Raw genomic sequence first — 24,215 nt, forward strand, 5'->3', positions numbered from 1 at the left:
TCGACACGTCAGCACAAGGTTAGATTAAATTGCTATAACTTTGCGAAAACATAATGTAGGTGAACAGTTTTTGGACTGTTGGAAAAACCTTGAACCCAACTTCTTTAGATTTGATTCGCCCCGGGATCTGCCGAACAGAAAATGAGAAATAAACCAGGGAAAGTGGCGGGTCGATACCGACCAGAACCGCACTAGAAAGTATTTTTAGTAGTGATGGGATATCGAAAATAAAACAGAATTAAAGTAAAGAAATAAAAATTGTTTATTTAATTATTTATTAATGGCTGTCTTTAAAACATTTCGCACAAAGATTTTACTTGCACATTCTGCAGTATGTTTTAATTTTTTTTACTTTCCTTTTCACCTCGGAACTCTTCATGGTTTCCCCCAGTTTTTCATTTTCTTGAAGGAAAATATCTCCTGACTGCTGTCACTATCACTATCTGCACCGCAAATTAATTTATTTTCCAAAATATTTATCTTTCTTTTGTTGCCTGACATCGTGCCTTTAATTTTAAGGAATAAAAAAAACGTGACGTACGTCAGTTCCGATAGCTTGCCCAACACTAACTGGCGAGGCGGGCGCTCTGTGCGGTTTCGGGCCGCCAACAGCCTGTTGGGACGGCGGGCCACAATAGGCCTCCTCCCGCACCGAGTTGATATTTTTTACCGTCAGTGCGTGATAGGCCGATAAAGGCCTGCCGTGATGTTTTTATAGGGAACACCTATACTTTTGACCACAATCTCAAATATATATTTGTCTTTGTCGTACCTTTACAAACACCTGAGATAATCGTTCCGCACCAGCGAGAGGGACATAGTTTTCTTCGTCCGCACCAGGTGAAATTCCGCGGCAGGCTGATTTGGGCCTGTTCCGCAGTGAACGTGTTAACCCTAACTTTTGTAGGTGAGCTCACGGGGCTCAAACCTGATGACGTTGCTAACACGAACCCTAGCAAGAGTCGTGCTTCGCAGAATCTACCACCGGATCGGAAACGCGACCCACTGAGAAGATCCGGCGAGAAACTCAGTGGGCTGTGTCCTAGTGTTAATTTACTCGTCGAGCCCTTCGTCGCAAGCGACGGGTTCGACGAGAACGGTGACCGGATTCATTGCGAGGCACGTACTGACTTTTTATACTGGCCGGCGCAGCTGGCTTATTTATGAGTCACTCCTATTGCACGTGCTAAACAGAAATATCGTTAACGCCGTCATAGATAATAATTTTGAGTGTGGTCAAGGTTAATTTAATATATCGGTAGTTCGTTTTGTGGTTTTATTTCACAAAACTACGTAGTCTCTTCGTTAATATAGCTCAAATCAACTTTACCGATTGCCTCCGTTTTATCCAGACAGGAAGCCGGAAATAGACATCCTTTGTCCCTTATCTGAAATTTAATTTAGTGATTATGCAACGCTTTGTTCATAGTTCTTGTTCAATTTCAGGATGAAATAATTTTATGGTTTTTTTATAAATTAATTTCAAAGACTTTTGTTTAATGGATTCTCACCATCAGTTTCACTGGAGTCACGAATAGACAGAAGACTGTGGGTAGGACGTTAGTAGCAGATATATCTCTCTACCCCTCTTTATAGTTCTTTTTGAGGTGTTTCCATTACAACTCGTTGACTTGCCCGAGGCATAAATCTTATTTTAAATATAAAAGAAAGTCGTGTTAGTTACAGTATTTATAACTCAAGAACGGTTGAACTTATTTGGCTGAAAATTGGTGGGGAGGTAGCTTAGAACCAGGAGAAGTACATAGAATACTTTTTATCACATTCCCGTGGGACGTGACATAAAACGTGGTATAACAAAACGCAACTGATATGGAATAACAAAACGCAACTGACAGCTAAACGTAATACATATATTCTATTGATATTGTAGAATTTTGAAGTTGACCGGTTGACGTGTTTGAAACAAGCCGTGTGGCGAAACAAAGTTCGCCGGGTCCACTATATAGAAATAAAGAAAAAATATACCTTCATGAAATTACTTCGTATATATTACAAGTCCACCAAAATTTTCAATTGGGGTCTTTATTTTTCGAGTCGTGGTCGAGGCGGTTGGCCAACCTCACTTGGGGTCTACGGATTGTCGAGGCGGCTTACCCGCACTCCTTTTTTTTTTTTTTAGCCCTAGGGGCTATGTCAGCGTAACCCTAACTTTAGTAGGTGAGCTCACGGGGCTCAAACCTGATGACGTTGCTAACACGAACCCTAGCAAGAGCCGTGCTTCGCAGAATCTACCACCGGATCGGAAACGCGACCCACTGAGAAGATCCGGCGAGAAACTCAGTGGGCTGTGTCTGAGAGTTAATTTACTCGTCGAGCCCTTCGTCGCAAACGACGGGTTCGACGAGAACGGTGACCGGTGCTTGAAGTACCTAAAAGCACCGTTAGTGGATCGGGAGGATCCGAGATGACGTGTTTTGGGCGATGTCGACTGTTTTCCATTCGGTCCGCAGGATCGGGAATGTAGTTACCGGCGGCCACGATGAGAGGGTTCTCGTGTCGTGCCGCTTTATCGAAGTGGCGCATCGACGCCGACTGTAGATACTTACTGATGGACTCTAAGTCCAGGTCGTCATGGAGGTCGACGTTCCTGACGAACCACGGGGCTCCGACGGCTATCCTGCAAAAACGGGATTGAATAATTTGGAATGATTTTAAGTGAGTGCGGGTCGCGTGAGCGAACACTACACTTGCATAGGTCATGACGGGGCGTATGCAAGTTTTGTAGAGTGTCACCTTATTTCTAAGGGACATTTTACTTCGCCTACATATCATCGGGTAGAAACGTCCTAGAATGAAGGCGGCCCGGTCGCGTACCGTCTTGATGTGGGGGCGGAATGTCATCTTACTGTCGAGGGTGACGCCTAAATATTTGACCTTCGGGGCCCACGGTATGGGCTGGTCGAACATCGTGATTGGGCGAATGGCGGGGGCGGAGGTGTTGACGCGCCTAGTCGGGAGGGGGATGCTCAGCGTGGTGTTCGGAGGGCGACCCCTTTTGAAGAGCACCGCTGTGCTTTTCGTGGGGTTGATGTCGACCCGCACTCCCGATCCTGCGGACAGAATGGAAAGCAGTCGACGTCGCCTAAAACACGAACTCGTGTCTCGAGGTGGGTAGCTATATGGTGTCGATATCTATCCTCCGGTGACCGCTTAACACCAAGCGTGCTATGAGCTGGTGCAACCCCCTAAGCGATGCGAAAAAAAAAAAAAAAAACAGTATTTTTACAGCAATGAGATGGAGTTAATGTTCTGCTTTCGACAAGTAATTTGATATTATGTTCGCGAGAGTAAATTATGATGTTATCGCACACAGCGGGAGTTCGATACTTGGATAGATTTACGCATTACCATACGTGACTTGGAAAAGTCCAAACTATGTAAATTGCAAAATAGAAAATTAACTTAAACAAAAATGATGAGATAAAAAAAAAAAAATCAGTACCGATTTTAATGAAATTTAAATGGGACCACTCGAAAAGTAACAGATTTCCGATACCCAAAAAAAAAAATGCTAGGTAACACATTTAAAAAAAAAAAAAGCGTTCGAGTTAAGAAAGAACCTTTCGTCGCCAGCGACGGGTTCGACGAGAACGATGACCGGTGCTTGAGGTACCTAAAAGCACCGTTAGTGGATCGGTAGGATGCGAAATGACGTGCTTAAGGCGACGTCAACTGCTTACCATTCGGTCCACAGGATCGGGTATGTAGCTACCGGCGCCACGGCACAGATTACTAAATACTAGCCACGGCAAGAGGGTTTTTGTGTCGCGCCGCTTTTTCAAAATGACGCACCGATGCCAACTGAAAATATTTCAGTACTGATGGATTGTTTGCGCACGAGATATTCTCAGCTTATTTACTTCTTGTTTGTGCCCAATCACTTTCTTTGATAATTGTTTCATGAATTACTTACAACAACGAAGAAAAGCGCTCGTGACTTCTGGCCCCGAAGTTTCATGCGGTAATGGTACTTATCTGAGTTACAGCCTCCCGTGGGACAACTAAAGTTTTACTGCTCACACTAGAACGTATATAAACGTTGATCCATTTAGTTTATGTTACGGCTAAACTGGTTTATTTCGCGTGCCACTAGATGATTAGTCCGTGGAAATTGTCGGCGTGAAGCATTTTGTAACAGCATATTATTATGTTAACGTATATTTTATGTGTGTGGTATTAGTAATGTATCGAACTAAAAAGCTTGTAAACTCAATCGATCAAGTAATGTTTCAGCTTACAAGTAACATAAAAACAAACATGTAATTATTGGAGTTAATGAGGACGTAAAACAATTTCCTCTGTGTCAAAACGGCAATAAAACATTTCGTTAAGGTAAAATGATTTTTTTTTATCGTGAATAATAATACGAAACTGGTAGCGGGCCTCCGCATTCTCTGGAGTAATCATTTCTATTGGTTGGTATTCCTTTGCGAGTAATGCGAGGAAATGTTTCAAAAAAATAAATTATAATCGAATACGTTCTCCGTAGCAATAACTAACTCCACTACGTTAACAGAAATGCTATCTGATTACGCTAGGTATCATAGGATACCGAGAGGGCTGGTGGTCGTGGCGCCGACGACCATCGGTCTGGCGTCCCGAGGGGGAGGGTGATGGGAGAGATGTGCTCCGCACTAAACGCTTCACTTTCCCCCCTCTGCCTCTTCATGAGTTCTGTCTCATACGAGGTTTGGACGTTGGTTGTTGAGCGACAGGAGGTTTTAGTCAGTTCGGCGATTTCCTCCTGACAAAAAAAAAATAGGATAGAAGAATTGGCCAAATGCCTGAATCGCGCTAATGAAAATGACAAAATTTCTAAATTCTACAAAATCGGGACAGTCACATCGGCCTGAATACTAATCAATAATTATAAACATAAATAGCTGACCCGGCAGACTTCGTAGTGCCTCAATCGATAAATAAAAGACAAAAGGAATCCGTCCGATGGGGGACACATCAAAGGACAAACAAAATTGTTATTTTTATTTAATTCCGAGCATTTTCATATTTAAACCTTCTCTGGACTTCGACAAATAATTCAAGACCAAAATTTGCCAAATCGGTGCAGCCGTTCTCGAGTTTTAGCGAGACTAACGCGAGCAGCAATTCATTTTTATATATATAAATAGATAGATTACAAAATTTGTCTTACGTTTGTGTTTTATTATTAAACATCGCTTATATCGTGAATCTAAAATACTAACGTTTTTCAAACAAAAAGCTCATAAAGTCGAAACTTCGTTGTGCTGCTACGAAAAGATCGCACACCAATTAACTCAAGTGGTCTTTTGTCAGCAGACTTGTCGAGGCAAGTGTCGACGGAACCCGCTCCATCGACGTCAAGCACTCCCCACCACCACCCGAGACCTCCGCCAGAATTAATGCAGTTGGTAAGGTTTACTGTTATCTGATTTAGCACCTCGACTAAATGGCCATATGGAAACGGTGTATTTAATGCAAATTTTTATTTTTATTGCTTATATGGGTGGACGAGCTCACAGCCCACCTGGTGTTAAGTGGTTACTGGAGCCCATAGACATCTACAACGTAAATGCGCCACCCACCTCGAGATATAAGTTCTAAGGTCTCAGTATAGTTACAACGGCTGCCCCACCTTTCAATCCGAAGCGCATAGCTGCTTCACGGTAGATATAGGCGGGGTGGTGGTACCTATCCGTACGGACTCACAAGAGGTCCTACCACCAGTAAAAATTTGACGTCACTAAATCGGTTTTTATTTTCTATAGCCTTTTAAAAGGATGCGCCTTTATTAGATTACAACAAACTGGGTTTTAATTTCGGGGTTGAACGAGGTAGCGCCACGCGCTTTTCGTAACATATCCAATTGATCCGTCATTCTCAGTGTTTAGGACGCTCCTGTTAGCAGCATCCATAAAAAATATGATGATCTTATGATATTGTTACGCGCTGGGATTCGAGATAATAAAAACTCAACCGAAGTACAATTTAAAACTGTACTAACAATTTGAACACTTAACAAACACGTTAATGTTCTCAATTCGCTTCTTCCACTTCGCTTCAGGTGTTCCGTTCGCTGTTTCGCTTCGAGTAGTTCCGATTACTAATTCACTTCGTGCTATCTCTGTAACGCTTTTATAGTCGATAAGACATCCCTAGATTTATCGAGAACATACTGGGCAAGTGGAATAGCTTCGACGTGTGTTTCAGCTATCTGACAATAGATGGCGTTGTACTTATCGAGCGTTCTCGATGTCAATAGTTCCTTTGATATTCGTTTCTGCTGTTCGGCGATAGATGGTGTTACTCTTACCGGCGGCGTAACAATATATAGCAGTCTAGTCGCGTACTGACAAGGCAATAAATATAAATAGATAGAACTTACAGAGTTACGCAAGAAAAATGCAACCTACTGGTGGTAGGACGTGTTGCGAGTCCACACGGGTAGGTACCATCACCCTGCCTATTTCTGCCGTGAAACAGTAATGCGTTTACGGTTTGCAGGGTGGGGCAGCCGTAATTAAAAGTGAGACCTTCTAACTTATGTCTCAAGATTGGTGGCAGCATTTACGTTGTAGGTGTCTATGGGCTATGGTAACCTCTTAATGTCAGGTGGGCCATGAGCTCGTTCAACCATCTAAGCAATAAAATAAATTAAAAAAATACCCAGGAAGTAATTGCTAAGAAGTAGTTGCTTTCATTGGCAGATCGCAGAGGGCTTTGTTAATAAGCAGAAGATCTTGGTTTCTAATCAAGCTGGCCACCCCTGATAAATAAATAGATAATTAAGTTTATCCTACGAAATGCAAATGCTAATACCCATTCAAGACACAAACAGAGCATGGGTATCTTTCGCGATGGAAAGTTTTCTTTCTAAGTAGAACGAAAGCTTAGCTTCATACGGTCTGAGCTTTTTATTGTGTAGTGTACAGCTGTTTGGACTAATTTTGTCGCTGTCTTGTTGGATATTATTTTGTTTATCAACATTGGACCAGCTCGGCCCCGTCATGCTGAGCTGTCTGAGGCTAAAACCTTTACAATTAAAATCGGATTTTGTTATGGGTTTTAATTTTCTTCCATGCTTGTTATGTAATGTTCTTGTTTCTGATAATTACTTTCACGGTGAAGGAATAGCATCGCGTAATAAAAATGATGAAACGATTTGCGTAATTACTGGTGGTAGAGCGTCTGTGTAAATTCTATCGTGAAGCTGTAACGGGTTTCGGTTTGAAAAGCGGGACAGCCATTGTACTATAATACTGAAATTTAAAACTTATCTCTAGGGGCTCCAGTATTTACTTAACAGCAGAAGGGTAATGAGTTCGTCTACCAAAAACAAAAAAAATATTTTTCTGTTTGTTCAGTAAACTGTACAAACCTTTTTTTTTTTTTTTTCGGGTAGAGGGCCGAACCTCCTACGAGGTCCCCGCGCAAAAGGGGCGCGCGGGGTATGTGAGACTCAACGATCTGCATGGTGTTGTGAGCAGACCGCGGGCCCAAGGATTTTAGGGCCCACCCACTAAACGACTCCCCTGCACTCTTACACCCGACGTCCGACTGTACAAACCTACTAATTAAATATCACTATCGTTTCTACTTTTAGCAATTTACTACTTTATCCTACGACTATATAAGGTATTGAACAATTGGCGGTTTTTTTTTTCAATAGCCCAATAAATGCGATGGATTTAACGTAAGCATGGCGCAAAATTATAATATTTCCAGCAGGGGACGTCTGTGGGCTGAAAGATAGAAGAAGATAATATATTGTTACGCCGGTAAGAGTTACGCCATCTATCGCCGAATAGCCGAAACGTATATCAAAGGAACTCGTAACGTCGAGCAATATCGAGTACAACGCCATCTATTGTCAGATAGCGGTAACACGCAATACTTGACTTGTGTGGAATATTCTCGATAATTCAAGGGATGTCTAGCGCGTAACAATACATAATATGCATAATGAAGCAACAATCATATGTGTCTCTAATAAACTGTCAAAATTATTTGATGTTTCGGTAAAAGAGAAATAAAATTGTGAAACTTACACAATAATACAACGGGTTAACTATTATGCTGCAATGTCTAATTTAAACAAATCCCTGTGTATTAAGAATAGCAATAAATTGTCGAAGTTGCTATAAAACTTGAGAAGGCGCTGTTTAAACAACTCAACATTTCGTGGTGTGAATTTTATATTTACATTTTATTCGTAATAACGTATTTTTTTAATTGGTTTAAGCAGTTTCGGGCTTTTAATGTCGCATGTTTAAAAACAAAATTCATTGTATCATGTTTTTTTGTTTTAAATGTCACAGAACTATCGATTTCCTGAACAAGTTTTATTCTTATTTTAATCTTATTTTGTCTATTTTATTTATTCTTATTTTATGAAATAAGTACTTAACAAATGTTCACGATTGACTTCCACGGTGAAGGAATAACATCGTGTAATAAAAATCAAACCCGCAAAATTATAATTTGCGTAATTACTAGTGGTAGGACCTTATGTGAGTCCACACGGGTAAGGTACCACCAACCTGCCTATTTCCGCCGTGAAGCAGTAATGCGTTTCGGTTTGAAGGGTGGGGCAGCCGTTGTAAGTATACGTTAGACCTTAGAACTTATATCTCAAGGTGGGTGGCGCATTTACGTTGTAGATGTCTATGGGCTCCAGTAACCACTTAACATCAGGTGCGCTGTGAGCTCGTCCACCCAATTACACAATAAAAAAATGTATTTTCAAACTAAAGCATTTATTACATTCACAGGAACAAGACGAAACACAAAGGCTTAGAGAGCAACATCTTAGGCAGTACGCCTTCTTCCAGCTGAGGATTCATTTGAAAAGAGGACAAAATCTGTTGGCAATGGACAAAAATGGTAAAATGACATTTGAGAGATGAATGAACGCGCACAGACACGTGCGTTTGAGTATACACTTTTTTGGAATAAAAACAAACAAAAAATAACTTTGCGACTCCTAGATGCTCCGTGATTTTAATACTACAATCTAGCGGTTGAGAATGTGTTACGATATTTTTAAATACTTACTTCATTTTTATAATGAAATGTCTCCAAAAAAGTAGATCCTCATTACACATTACTACACTTTAAGAACACACACACACTTGCACTAGATAACTTTCATGTTCGTTTATTACAATAAAAATAAAAGATAAAATATCAAGTCTTCTAATTAAGTAGATAATAAAGAATAAGAATAAGAAAAAAATAACTTATTGTTAGTTTAAATAATTCGAAAATTAAGATGTCTTAACCAAGCATTGACAATCATTAGAATCTAATACCAATTAGGTATTATTTATTGGCAAGTTTTACGGATTTAAACTACTTTCAAAGAAATTTGTATAGGGGTAGTCATGTCACAGTTAATACTTGACTATTGATTGTTTAGTATTATTTAAAAAATTCTAATTAAAATTATTTATTATTTCTAATTAAACTAATTTCAACAGCAACACTGCATCTGCACAGGCAACACCAAGGCATTCCACATTATAAACTTAAAACACAATTTCTTTTATTATTCAAATGTTATTGTTAATCTCGTCCCTGTCTCCTGGCCCGCCTCAGGCTGGACGAAGACACTTCGGCCTACAGTAATAAAAAAAAAATAAAAAAAAATCGCGTATAATTTATAGAATAAATATTAAATAGGTTTTTTTTATCTATCTTCGAATAAAAATTTCGTATAAAAAAGAATTTTAATTTTGAAATGTTACGTGTTCCTAAGAATGTGAAGAAAAAGGAAAGGTAAAAAAAAAAAAAGTGGTTATGATTTTAAAATTAACATATTTGCTTCACTACACATCCTCATAAACACTACACAATGTTTTGGCTGTTATTTTGCACGTTATTTGATTTATCTACATTTATAATTTATTACCCAACCGCTTGGCTTCGGCTTTTAGAATCCAAATTAATCTAGAAGGCTCACTTTGAAAACACATCAAATATTAAGTAGTGTCTACTACAATTAACTAGTATAGCTTAGATATCTAATAGGTTCAAATTTTTTTTAGAACTACAAATAATTGCGAACAATAAATCAAAAGAATACGATTAATCACTTAAGGCTCCACTTTTTTGTTGAATCTAAGTAATGTAAGACTTTGTAATTAATATATTATTATAGTCACATTTACATAACTAAATTGGGACAATATTGTTGCCTTAGCAATAATGAGACGCCAAAAATTGATATTTTAAGTAAATATACATACATATATGGTATATGTTTAGTGTATTTTTGTGTCTAATTTGGTTTTTCCGCTGGTCCTCCTAAGAGCTGAAATTTTTTTTACGAATATCTTAAAGAATCGATCGACAATACTCGTCGCGCTATTAGTAGCAAGAAAAAGCGATACCTAGTCTAAGCTACCTAGTATCCCCAAGCTGGCTTCTAGAATTCTGATTTATTTCGGCTTTTTATCTAATTTGGGTTTTTGTGGGTTCCAAAAACAGGATTGTTATCAGGAACAAGCGATCCGTACGTGAAATTCAAAGCCGGCGGAAGACTATTGCACAAATCAAGAATAGTTTACCGAGATCTGAATCCTGTTTGGGATGAATGTTTTACGGTGCCGGTTGAAGATCCCTTCCAACCTGTGCAGATTAAGGTGAGACTAAACGATGACCGAGGCTCGTTTTTTTTTTTTCGTTGAACCAAACTTTCGGGTGGCTTAACAACGCCATCTGCTGAAATAGTTTTAGTGTTATTGTGTCTTTAAAGCAGTTAGTTGCTCTCAAAAAATGGTATTATTATTCGCCAATAGATGTCGAGAAGAGTCATAAAGTTGATTATCGATAAAGTTGATTATTGAAAACACGAATAAAACGACATTTGAAAGGCTAGATCGACTTATCGCCCCCGAAATCCCTTGTATACTAAATTTTATGAAAATTGATGGAGCCGTTTCCGAGATTCAGATTATGTATATAACTAGTCAGGTCATAAGTATTGTCACACAGTAAAAACTTTTCTTTTAGAATGCTGGCCACAAAAAAGTTTATTGAATTCGAATTTCGAATTGTTCATGAAAATAAAAATGTATACTTTTTAGACTTTTACTCATTTTTAAATATGGAGTGGACGCTTAAAGAAGACCGTGTTGCAGTTATTGCGTTGCATCGTTGCGGTAACGCGCCAATTCAAATTTTTAACATACTGAAAAATTTTAATATAACCAAAAGATTCGTTTATCGTACCATCAAACGATACAATGAAGACTCTAGTGCAGATGACAGGTCAAGAAGTGGTCGCCCTCGGTCTGTTAGGACTCCAGCAGTGATAAAAGCTGTGAAGGCGCGAATTCAAAGAAATCCCAAACGTAAGCAGAAACTGTTGGCCCTTCAGATGGGGTTAAGCAGAACCACGGTGAAAAGGGTGTTAAATGAAGACTTAGGGCTTCGGGCATATCGAAGAAAAACAGGACATCGTTTGAATGCTCGTCTAATGGACCTGAGACTGAAGAGATGCTGCGCTTTGTTGAAGCGGTACGCGGGAAAAAAATATCGGGAAATTCTTTTTTCGGATGAAAAAATTTTTACCGTAGAAGAGAGCTACAACAAACAAAATAATAAGGTGTACGCACACAGTAGTGAAGAAGCGAACAACCGTATTCCGCGTGTCCAACGAGGTCATTTTCCATCCTCGCTCATGGTAAGGTTGGGAGTTTCTTATTGGGGCTTAACAGAGGTACATTTTTGTGAGAAAGGTGTAAAAACGAATGCAGTTGTGTATCAAAATACAGTCCTGACGAACCTTGTGGAACCTGTTTCTCATACCATGTTCAATAACAGGCACTGGGTATTCCAACAAGATTCGGCGCCAGCTCATAGAGCGAAGAGCACACAAGACTGGCTGGCGGCGCGTGAAATCAACTTCATCCGGCACGAAGACTGACCCTCCTCCAGTCCAGATTTGAATCTGTTAGATTACAAGATATGGCAACACTTGGAGGAAAAGGCGTGCTCAAAGCCTCATCCCAATTTGGAGTTACTCAAGATATCCTTGATTAAGGCAGCCGCCGATATTGACATGGACCTCGTTCGTGCTGCGATAGACGACTGGCCGCGCAGATTGAAGGCCTGTATTCAAAATCACGGAGGTCATTTTGAATAAACTTTAGTGTCATAAGAATCTATGTTTTGTTAAGTTCATTTTGGTATATGAATGGTTACATAATGAATAAACTTGTTTCAATTATTTTATATTAAACGTGTGACAGAATTTATGACCTGACTAGGTATATACAACACTTGCTCGCTTAAAGGTATAAGATTTATTTATTAGTGTTTTAGAGTTAAGTGCTCTAAGGAATTGTTTGAAATGATTCCATCATCTCGTTTTTATGATCACAACGCCCTACACCGGAGTAGAGTTCATCCATACTACCACTGCGTTCATCCACAGTGCGTTTCCAGAGATCTTTTTTGCAACGTACCATCCGGCTTTTGAATGACCTCCCCTCCACGGTGTTTCCCGAGCGCTATGACACGTCCTTCTTCAAACGAGGCTTGTGGGGAGTACTTAACGGTAGGCAGCGGCTTGTCTCTGCCCCTCATATTTCTGAAGTCCATGGGCGACATAGCCACTCACCATCAAGCGGGCAATTAAAAAAAGCTATAAAAGACACAGGCAGCAGATCGGTAAAAATCGTGTTACCACCGCGGGTCTGGGACCATGATTTGGGATCGCGGGGTTTATCGGTGTTGCTTTTCTGACAACGTCGGGTTCATTGCACATACAACCGCTCCCTGGGGTAACAACTACCCCGGGGCTTATTCATCCTATTCTCTCAATTGTTAGTTTTTTTTGGCGTAAATGAGTATATAGATACTAACACGCTGTGGTACAGTAGTACGAAGATTCACGGCTAATAGGGCGCATTGAGAGATATACGTGTAGATACCAATTTATTATTTTTGTCGTTACAGCCCTGGGTTTTGTCTTTCGGGCTTTTTTTAAACAGATGCGCTATACTGTTGAATTTTCGACCGCAATATTTATGAGGCAACATAATTACATTTCATTTGATAAGCGCTCTTGATGTGTAAGTAAATTTCGAGTCGAAAGAGTAACAGGCCAACATAATTACGTTTGATTAAATCCCTGTCTCAATTAAGGACCCTAATTTTCAATTCAGAATGACTTAATTCAGTCTGGAATTCGTTCATCTGGTCAGAGAATTGAAGCGAAAACATCGTACCGTCTACAATAATCATTCAAAGTAAACGCTATGCTCTCACAGCATGAATAAAATTGAATATTTAAGGCTTGAAGAGGTATAAGGGGATTTCAAATGTGTCTCTAAATTCTAAGTACCCCACTTGGCGAGTATCCACCGCTAACTGATTTACAAGTATCATTTATTTGTACAAAGCGAGTCATTCGCGTGAGATACTTTTTAAAATTTGTTTATTTATATAGATAACTAGCTTTTGCCCGCGACTTTGTCCGCGTGGAATAGTTACTTTGGCATAACGCTAAATTTTACCCGCCTCTTCATTTACGTAGAAAGTGAAAATATTTTTGAATAATTGAATGTTAAGGAGTTATTTTACCAAAATCACGACTTTTTTAACCGACTTGCATTGGTCTTAGCGTCATTTTATGTAGCATATAGCCTTTCTCGATAAATGGGCTATCTAACACTGAAATAATTTTTCAAATCAGTCCAGTAGGTCCTGAGAGTAACGCGTTTAAGCAAACAAACTCTTCAGCTTTATAATATTACTAGCGACCCGCCCTCGCTTCGCTTCGGAAACATTAAAACCCACATGAAACAAACAAAAAAATATATATATATTAAAAAAGTAGCCTATGTTCATCAGGGACAATGTTGGCTTCTAATGGAAAAAGAATTTTTCAAATCGGTCCAGTAGTTTCGGAGCCTATTCGAAACAAACAAACAAACAAATCTTTCCTCTTTATAATATTAGTATAGACTAGCGGCTCGCTCTGGCTCCGCTCGGGTCTTTAACAAAAATTTCAACGATATTTGACGTTGCTTTATTTTTTTAAATAAAAGAACACTTATTGCGACATAACTATAATAGTTAGTTAGGTTACATATGCTGTCGCGACACTTTTTGTAAATAATAATGTGTTCTACAAAGTCGTAGTACATTATTTTATTCTATCATGAATAGTTTTCGCAGGGCACGAGATATAAAGAATAATTTAGGTACTTTTTTTACACCTTAGGTTACATTATTAGAGTTTTAGTAAGGATCCCTAATTTTTTCCAAAAAAGATTAAAGCCTATGTCACTCGGGAATAGTGTAGCAATGAAAGCAAACAATGAAAGAATTTTTCAAATCGGTTCAGTAGTTTCGGAGCCCATTCAATACAAACAAACAAGCAAATCTTTCCTCTTTGTAGTATTAGTATAGATTAGTATAGATAACTGATTCTAATTACTATCATTCCTCAACTTATATTATGGGTAAAAAGTGGTAATTTGATTAATTCGAATCTCCTCTCAGGTATTCGATTACGATTGGGGTCTGCAAGACGATTTTATGGGCTCGTGCAATCTAGACCTGACAGCGTTAGAGCTCGGAAGGATGCAAGACTTAGTCCTTTGCTTGAGGGACCCGAACAAGCCGCACCAGGATATGGGAGAAATCGTTCTGAACGTTACTCTTTGGCCAAAATCACAGGAAGACAAGGATCAGGTAAGAGTTTGTATGTGTTTTTATGTGTATATCGGATTTATTCTGGTTTGGAAAGTACTTTATGGATTGAAGAAAGAGAGAGAGAGGGTTTTCAGTTGTAGGTTTCTTTGTTTCTTCATTTCAGACACTAGCTGATGTCTATCGATAGCTAGATAGACAAACGTATAGGCTGTAAGCCCGTGTCCCCTTATTTTCTAGTATAATGATGTAGAAGAATAAAAATATAACAACCGGATGATAAAAGTAAAAAAAAAATGTGCCACATTTTTTTCACACTTTTTTAGTGGCGGTCAAAGATTTACGTCATACAACCTTATCAGCTGACGCCCACCCAAAAGCCTCTGTCGTGTGAAATCACGAACAAAACCGTCTGTATTTAGAGATGTTTCGAAACAATAAGTTTGAAGAGGTTTGTTTGTTTTTTTTTTCCTAAATTTAGAAGGTTTAATGATAAAAATTAATCTAGACGTACGTATTTAGAAACTGTGACTTAATCTATGCGTGGGGAAATATGAAATTAGTAAATAAATTATATTGAAGTATTCTTTTATGATTCTGTAGCTAGTGGAAAAATATCCGTGTTGAATACACCAGTTTGTACCGAGTCAGTCTAATAATTTTTGAAGGTCGTGTCTAGTTTGAAGACTCTTTTGAAGTGTTCTTTGACCACTCCTTGCACAATTCACGTGTCACGATCTTCGGCAGTCTATAATAGTGCTTTAAGTATAGGCATGCCAGCGAACATTGTCAGTTTTTACCAGCGAGAAGGGCCATAGACATTAGAAGATAAGGAAGGGACGAATAAGGCAGAAAAAATATTACTCTTTTATTTTATTTTATTACTTAGATTGGTGGACGAGCTCACAGCCCACCTGGTGTTAAGTGGTTACTGGAGCCCAAAGACATTTACAACGTAAATGCGCCACCCACCTTGAGATATAAATTCTAAGATCTCAGTATAGTTACAACGGCTGCCCTGCCCTTCGGACCGAAACGCATTACTGCTTCACGGCAGAAGCAGGTAAGGCGGTGGTACCTACCCGTGCGGACTCACAAGAGGTCCTACCACCATCACTCTTACATAAATCTAAAGTTGTCAAGATACACTCCCAGTCATTAAAGGTTTAATTTTTAATTGAGAATCGTCTTTATGACATGTTTTATAGATAAACAAACTAATTATTATCAGCGAAACAACTAAAACACGTCGCACGTCGCCACACCAGAACAAAGCCATTTCAGCTTTTACGAGCACAATGAATAATGTGATTTATGAGTAATACAGCTGTATATACCGAATGAATGCCATATTTAATATCTTTATACGCTTGAAATTAGAACCTTTGATTGCGCCTTCAGACGCCATAGATTATACACTTAATATGTTCAGACGCCGCTGGTGACAGAAACAAGTAATCGTAATTTGTAGTTTTCGCGCCAATCCGCGGTCCCATCATTTGGTTTTAAGTGAACTGTACGCGGTGTGAGGCGTTTATGAGATGAAAGATAGGCCGTGTACGTCTTCAGCGGTTTTTCGTAAAACTTTAGCCTTCAGTCTCTGGGGGCGGACGGCCTCCTTCAACCCTCGATAATACGGGGTCAAACACAATAGCAAAGTATAATCTAGCTCGTTTAAACTACTTACTTTGTGAATTAATTTGTTTAGGCAGTAAAAAAGTTGCTATTTTAATATTTCTTTTCGCGGTAATTTTATCTTGTTACAGATTATATTTGTGGCGATCTCAAATAATAAGAATGTTTAGGTACGTAGCCTTTTTGCAATGTTTGTAACTAGATGGCGTCACCATGTTTTTTTGGTGATCTGTGAATTATTAATAATTTTTTTCTTAGATTATTATCAATCTTACCGTTTCAAAACGTTGTCAAAAAAATAACCGCAATTTGATTATGTTTCTACCGGCTTATTTTATATTGTATTGCATTAAATAAAGACGAGCAAAATTTATGAATTTCGGTGAGCAAGCTTCCCCGTAGTATTCGCATGATGTAATGCTGGCGACTTTGCGACTGAAGATTGGCGACTGCATTCACGTTAAGATTTCTAAGGGCTCTGGTCGAACACAAAAATACACAAAAACACAATCTTAATTTAGTATTCTTATGCAATTTTAATTCAAAACAAAATCACAGTATTACAAACGAATGCAATACGCCCTACTAAGGTCTTATTACATGTTTAGTTAGACTTTAGGAATATTTAACAGCGCTGCCACTTGCCACTCGCCACCGCCAGTGAGAAACAAAACTCAGTGCGTACTGTACGCCTACACGCGTTCAATAACCTTGAAATCAAAGTTTTGGAAAAATAACTCTAAAACCAATGTTTTGTTTGTACAAAAATGAGATAGTGCTATGAAAAGTTCTGATTTCTGAATGTGTGTATAATATGTTTTTTTTAGTTGTTAGGCCGGTTCAGTGAGTGTGTTTATGTTTTTTTTTTGGTTGTTTGGCTGGTTCAGTGAATACATACGTTTTTTAATTTATAGTATGAACAATGCCTAAGCTGTAGGACTTAATATGTAGTTTATTTATATTTATCAAATAATGGTTTTATTACCTACATTTCAAAGATTATGTTCTTAGACTAATATTTTTAATTCTCGTGTACCTACTTAAATGCCTTTGACTTTTTTTAATGTAGCCATTAATGGTTTGTTTTAATTTACGTGAACACGACCAATGTATTCTTATTTTGGAATGGCAGTTTACGATCATAGTGTTCTTTTTTTTTAATGCGGCGCCGTGTTTATTTTGACATTGCAAATGTTCAAATTCAACAATATGCAAGGGCATCGTGACCTTTCCATCAAGTGGACAATATTATTTTGAGGTTGCCTAATGAAGCTCGTTTATTTTAAAATTGTTTCGATCGTAATTCATAGCTTCAGGTCAATATTAATTGTTAGTATCACATTTTTTTTGCAAAAGTGTCTTCTCTAAACTTTTCGGATTACAAACATTAAACGGAAAGGTTAGGGTTTTCCTACCTATTCTAGCAACCGCGAGGGATTATACTAGAATAGGTGAGCTCACGGGGCTCAAGCCTGACGACGTTGCTAACACGAACCCTAGCAAGAATCGTGCTTCGCAGAATCTACCACCGGATCGGAAACGTGACCCACTGAGAAGATCCGGCGAGAAACTCAGTGGGCTGTGTCTGAGAGTTAATTTACTCGTCGAGCCCTTCGTCGCAAGCGACGGATTCGACGAGAACGATGACCGGATAATTGAAAAAAAAAACTGAAGAAAAAATTCCCAATTTTTTTTTTAATTGCGCCATTTGCCATCCCAATTTGGTTGGTATAGATTAGATGTTTAGTAATACAGGATGAGCTGTAACACTTCAATGGGGTGCGGCAATTAGCATAATGATAAAAGTATTGACTGAGTTTGCGCAATATTCGGTTAAAAATATCCATTAAATAAGGAACATGTATTGACAACTTGAAATACGTGTGTGAATCCTCCATGACGACCTGGACTTAGAGTCCACCAGTAAGTATATGCAGTTGGCGTCGATGCGCCACTTCGATAAAGCGGCACGACACGAGAACCCTCTCATCGTGGCCGCCGGTAACTACATTCCCGATCCTGCGGAAAGAATGGAAAGCAGTCGACGTCGCCCAAAACACGTCATCTCGGATCCTCCCGGTCCACTAACGGTGCTTCTAGGTACTTCAAGCACCGGTCACCGTTCTCGTCGAACCCGTCGCTTGCGACGAAGGGCTCTACGAGTAAATTAACCCTCAGACACAGCCCACTGAGTTTCTCGCCGGATCTTCTCAGTGGGTCACGTTTCCGATCCGGTGGTAGATTCTGCGAAGCACGACTCTTGCTAGGGTTCGTGTTAGCAACGTCGTCAGGCTTGTGCCCCGTGAGCTCACCTACTAGTTAAGGTTACGCTGGAATAGCCTATCAAGGCTACCAGCTTAGGTGGGGAAAAAAAAAGTGTGTGAATTTACCAAAAACGGTAAATTAAAGGAAAGAATACTTGACTTTCGATTGTTCAACCGAATTTCCTTGTGATAAAGGCGACTATAATTAATTAATACAACGCTATTTCAAATTAATTGCTGCATCCCTGCAGTTCCTCTACGATTATCCGTTTTGCCGTTCATGTTTTAATTGGTTATAAGAAGGACGTTTTGATAAATACGCTCACTGAGTTTCTCGCCGGATCTTCTCAGTGGGTCGCGTTTCCGATCCGTTGGTAGATTCCGCACACTGCTCTTGCTAGGGCCGGTGTTAGCAATACTCCGGTTTGAGCCCCGTGAGCTGACCTACATGTAGGGAGAAAAAAAAATATAAATACCTTTTAAAATTATGGGAAGTATCAATTTTCTTGGAGTCCACTGTCTCGCTTCACTTAAAGACCCCACGAGTCGTATTGAGACTATTCATTCTGGTGTCTCATGAGCGTGGAAGCAATAATATTGTTGTGTCTATGTGACTCTGTTTAGTACTTCCCGTGGAAGTTTTATCTACAGTAAACACAATAGTCGGAGTTTTTCTGAGAGTCTCTTTCTCTTTTATTACTGGTGTTAAGTAGGACCTCTTGTGAGTCCGCACGGCTGGGTGTGGACTCACACCACCCTGCCTATTTCTGCCATGAAGGAGTTATGCGTTTCGGTTTGAAGGGTGGGGCAGCCGCTGTAACTATACTGAGACCTTAGAACTTATATCTCAAGGTGGGTGACGCATTTACGTTGTAGATGTCTATGGGCTCCAGTAACCACTTAACACCAGGTGGGCTGTGAGCTAGTCCACCCATCTAAGCAATAAAAAAAAAATCGATCTGTTCCGTTTGGTGTCCAAAACTCGAGATGCGGTCAGGCCATTACATAATTGACAGTCGCATCTACAAGCGCAACATGTAAACTTTATACAATGTGTATTATATACGCATGCGCGCCACTGTACTCAAATCATTACATATAAAAAATTTAATGCACGTCGTGTTTATGCCAATTTTCGCAAGCGATGCCATGGTCCACGTGGGAGTACCGGAGCAGACATTTGGGCAGCAGAGACGGAATTAATTTGAATCGCGTATTACCTCTGAAATCCACCTCTTGTTGGCCCCCGTTAGGAGGTCATCGTACCACCTAGTCTAATACTACAAGCACGGTTCACATGTGCTTTATATCTGACAAAATCGACCGACACTTATTGCTGCACTGTCATACAGAGAGAGCTAAAAAAAAAGAAAGTTTTTTGAAATAAAATTCAATTTGCTTTATACCATTTAAAAATAACTGAAAATTTCACTCAGTTTCCAAACACCCTTAAAAAATTATTAATTGTAATACCGAAATTACTCATGCTTCACATTCGAAGAAAGAATAATTCTTTGAACAAAGCTCCTATAGCAATACCTGACGCTCAGCCACATAGCATATCGAGGCACTCTGACAAATAAAAGTAATAAAGCTACCCACTCAGTGTATTGATCTGCCTTGAACCCGTCATGCACTGATAAATGTCATACAAGCATTCATCTTTCACAATACAGGCGATCCACCTGTACAGATAATTATCTCGAACCATTTGCTGTCGTTCAGAAACTTAAATGAATGTAAATCCAACGCAAAACTTGGATTATGTCGTCTAGTTGTGAATCTCGTCAACAAATGAGCACTCCAAGTCATAACCTAATTAGTTATAGTAATATGTAATACACTATCGTCTTGCCAACTGATTTTTCAAAGAGCAACGCTAATATCATTACCGTGTTTGTGCTCATGGAATTAGCAATCTTCACAAGTCTTAGATTCGATTATTGGCTATTAATAACTTTCAATTTCCTTAGTTGTTGTTTTGCTGGGGGCCTTTTTTGTACGTAATTTTTTGCAGAATCCGCGGGTTCTTTATATCAATACGTGAAGCAAAAACTTTGTATCCCTTTTTACGAAAATTGCGCGGACGGAGGAGTATGAAATTTCGGAGTATGAAATTTCCCACGCTTATAGAGAATATAGGGAGGGAGTGCAGAATTCTAATATATTTTTAATTATATTAGAATACCTACATTGAATCAATAAAAAGAAACATTACACACACTACCGTATTTGACACACACACACACACACACACACACGCATGCATACTATTTGTTTACTGTCAAACTTTTCTTATTGCTTATAGTCTGTGGAAAGTTGAGAATAGAATAAACATTAGACTTTTTGGCGGGAACGCGAGGAGTGAAGTTGTGTGATTTGTTTTATTTTGTCTATTTAGTGTTTCTTCGGGTTTAAATGTGTAATAATGGTGGTTTATTAACTATTTAATATCTGTGAAAGTGCACAAACGTGGGAAAATGAAACAAAGCCTCTGGACGTAACTTCTCGGGATCCTCCAAAAAGTCCACTGAAAAAATCTTAGTAAATGACCACCATTTTACTAAGATTATGTTTCATCCCATATCATGTCATTTCATCCCAATAGATTAATATCTCAAATTAATCATCTTCATTTCATTTCGTTTCACTCCATATTATCATTTTTCATAAAAATATGAATATAAATTAAAAATAAGACATGACTTAAAGGTCTCAGTTACCAGGTCATAAAATCTCTTAAAAAAAAAAAAAGAATAAACATTGTTTGTCTTTATTAATATTTGTATAAAGGGTACTCTTGGAAAAATCTGGAATTATAGAAGTAGAATGTCTTTGACAATAGAATCTAATTAGTGTACAAATTTATAATTTCAATAGATTACAGTCGAATTTCGATTGCAAGGGTTACTACTAGTAATGACTAAGACGCCCGGGATATCAAGTGGTTTCGCGTGATGCGACCTTGTCGGTGAGTTCGCGTATTGTGAATACGTGCGGTTACCAAAACCGTACGTACCTATTTCTACCATGAATCAATCGCGGTGTTTAAAAAAGAACAGCTATAATTACAATACAATAGGATATTTGAATACATTTTTCGAAGCGACCGATCAAAATAACTTTAAATATACATAAGCTTCGAAAGATGAATGTTCTATGCAATTCTTGATAATAGTAAAAGACCTTCATTTCTAGTGTAGTTGAGACCTTTTTTAGATTTATTAATTAGTTAGTTTACACAGTGACCACCCGCAAGAGAAAGAAAATGACAATCCATATATCCATAACATCCAGTGGCACAAAACATAGCTTGTCGAATAAAAGACTCAATAAACTTGATACAATTTATTTGTTTTTTTTTCCTTCTAATATTTTATTTGCGATATTTTTACGTGCGTTAAACATTGGTGATCATAATGGCGAATTGAACGGCCTTAAACGGAGCACGGATGATTTTGTTATTAAATCCCCTTAATACGGCAACAACAAGACCAGTTAACAGCGATATTACGAGTATATAAGCTATAATATTGTATCAACTATATGTATATATGGGTATATATATTTACACTTATATAGTATGTATTTGTATTTTAATTAACATTTCAATACACCACACCTTTGGCTGACTGATAGAGAATGCTTTAGGCATTAAGTTTGCGAATCTAAAATAATATATTTTATAGTGTAATATATAACTAAATACTATTATATACACGACAACTTAAACAATCAACATATTTATGCTCTGTAATTTTCTGAAGTACCTAAGCGCCCTCTCTAAATTTTCCCGATGATTATATTATGTTTTCATCAATTGTAACTTAAAGCTATTTATTCTCTTAAAAAATTCAATCGTTTCAGTAATTTCTTTATACAAATATTTGATTTTACTCACATGTCCACGCTATTTAAATGTATCGAAAAACAATGAGAAATCTTACTTTACAAACGCCGTACTATTGTCGAATTGTACTGTGTTATCTTTAACTCACAATAGTTTGAAGGTTACGGAATAAGCAATGTGGTTTATCTCTATTCAAACGGGAAACGAACGAATGCACGTTCAAGGGTTTCGATTTTTAGGTTAATCCAGTATTTCGACATGATTCTACAAATGACCAGCTCAACATTTTTTGTGAGGTCAATCGATTACTGGTACTCAAAAATAAATAAAATAAAATAAAAAAGCCCTTTATTCCATGCAATTCCTTTTTCCTTTTTTTTTTGTATATTACTAAATATATATTATATGTATGGACGCCTGTCAGGTAAAGGCCTCCTCCAAAGGTTTCCATTTTGTTTTGTCTCTGGCGACATAAATCAAGTTTGGTCCAGCAACTTTTCTAATATCATCCTCCCAACGCGTGTATGTTCTACCGACGCGCTGTCATGTCATACTGCAACGTTAATAACCGTTAATTGGTTAGTTCATTACTGTGGTAAAAATAAAAGTTACCTACCGCTCGGAGGGGGGCTAACAGATGCCCGAGCCCCCCCGAAGGAGTCTTAATAACCAACCGCATGAGCACCACGAGTGGGTCTACTATCAGAATGACGGTGTTGGCTTTTTTTTTCCTATCTAAGCTGATAGCCTTGAGTGGCTATATCAGCGTCGCCTTAACTAGTAGGTGAGCTCACGGGGCTCAAACCTGATGACGTTGCTAACACGAACCCTAGCAAGAGCCGTGCTTCGCAGAATCTACCACCGGATCGGAAACACGACCCACCGAGAAGATCCGGCGAGAAACTCGGTGGGCTGTGTCTGAGAGTTAATTTACTCGTCGAGCTCTTCGTCGCAAGCGACGAGTTCGAGGAGAACGATGAGCAGTGCTTGAGGTATCTAGAAGCACCGTTAGTGGATCAGGAGGATCCGAAATGACGTGTTTGGGGCGACGTCGACTGCTTTCCATTCTTTCCGCGGGATAGGGAATGTAATTACTGGCGGCCACGATGATACGGTTCTCGTGTCGTGCCGCTTTATCGAAGTGGTGTTTTATGTAGAATTCTTTGGTGACTACGTCGAGTAGTTGACCTAGGATTTGGTTGCTGCTAACGTTAGCACTAGGAACATCCAACAACACTGAAAGTGTCTAGAGCACCTCTCCAAAACGAATAGTTGGTCCTGAAGCAAAACAATTTGATATTAGACTTTTTAATATTGAAGCGCTCCATATTCATATCATTATCCCGCTACATATCGCTCATCTATCTCCTATAATTCATTTTGATCACACTGTCGATTTAATTATGTATCTACACTCGATCAATACATCACTAAAATAGATCAGCGGCACCGAAAACTCAGTTACCTGCGCCATCTAATAATAGTTTTAGATGTGTTCTCGTAGCTAAGTAGCTCGGTGAATACAATCAATAGACAATTGATTTTCTAAATAGTTTCAATTGACGACCATCAAAACAGACGCATGAATGTCTCGGTAGCAAATGATAGTGATAATAAAATCATTTCTATTCACATTATTTATTTATATACTGCTGCACGCTTTTTTAAATCTTGAGAATATTGTAATAATGATTTTTTTTTATTGCTTTGATGGGTGGACGAGCTCACAGCCCACCTGGGGTTAAGTGGTTACTAGAGTCGATAGGTATATATAACGTAAATGCGCCACCCACCTTGAGATA

At 38.7% G+C, this 24,215-nt stretch overlaps 1 protein-coding gene across 7 annotated transcripts in view; it reads left to right on the forward strand.

Moving 5' to 3' along the window:
• The window catches only part of Mctp (multiple C2 domain and transmembrane region protein), a 143,886-nt gene that overhangs the window by 98,187 nt on the left and 21,484 nt on the right, over positions 1 to 24,215 (forward strand). For 3 of the 7 annotated variants that reach the window (XM_089739194.1, XM_089739202.1, XM_089739196.1), the window contains 4 exons: positions 5,320 to 5,411; positions 8,772 to 8,883; positions 10,489 to 10,643; positions 14,515 to 14,706. In XM_089739194.1, the coding sequence (XP_089595320.1) occupies positions 5,320 to 5,411; positions 8,772 to 8,883; positions 10,489 to 10,643; positions 14,515 to 14,706 (551 nt within the window). Of the gene's footprint in view, positions 1 to 5,319; positions 5,412 to 8,771; positions 8,884 to 10,488; positions 10,644 to 14,514; positions 14,707 to 16,953; positions 17,103 to 24,215 lie in introns of those variants that run through there. The other 4 variants (XM_089739197.1, XM_089739199.1, XM_089739195.1 and 1 more) reach the window with 3 other exon arrangements.

This window comes from Bombyx mandarina, chromosome 28 (genome assembly GCF_030267445.1).
Source record: "Bombyx mandarina strain Sakado chromosome 28, ASM3026744v2".
In the NCBI taxonomy this organism is placed as follows: Eukaryota; Metazoa; Arthropoda; class Insecta; order Lepidoptera; family Bombycidae; genus Bombyx; species Bombyx mandarina.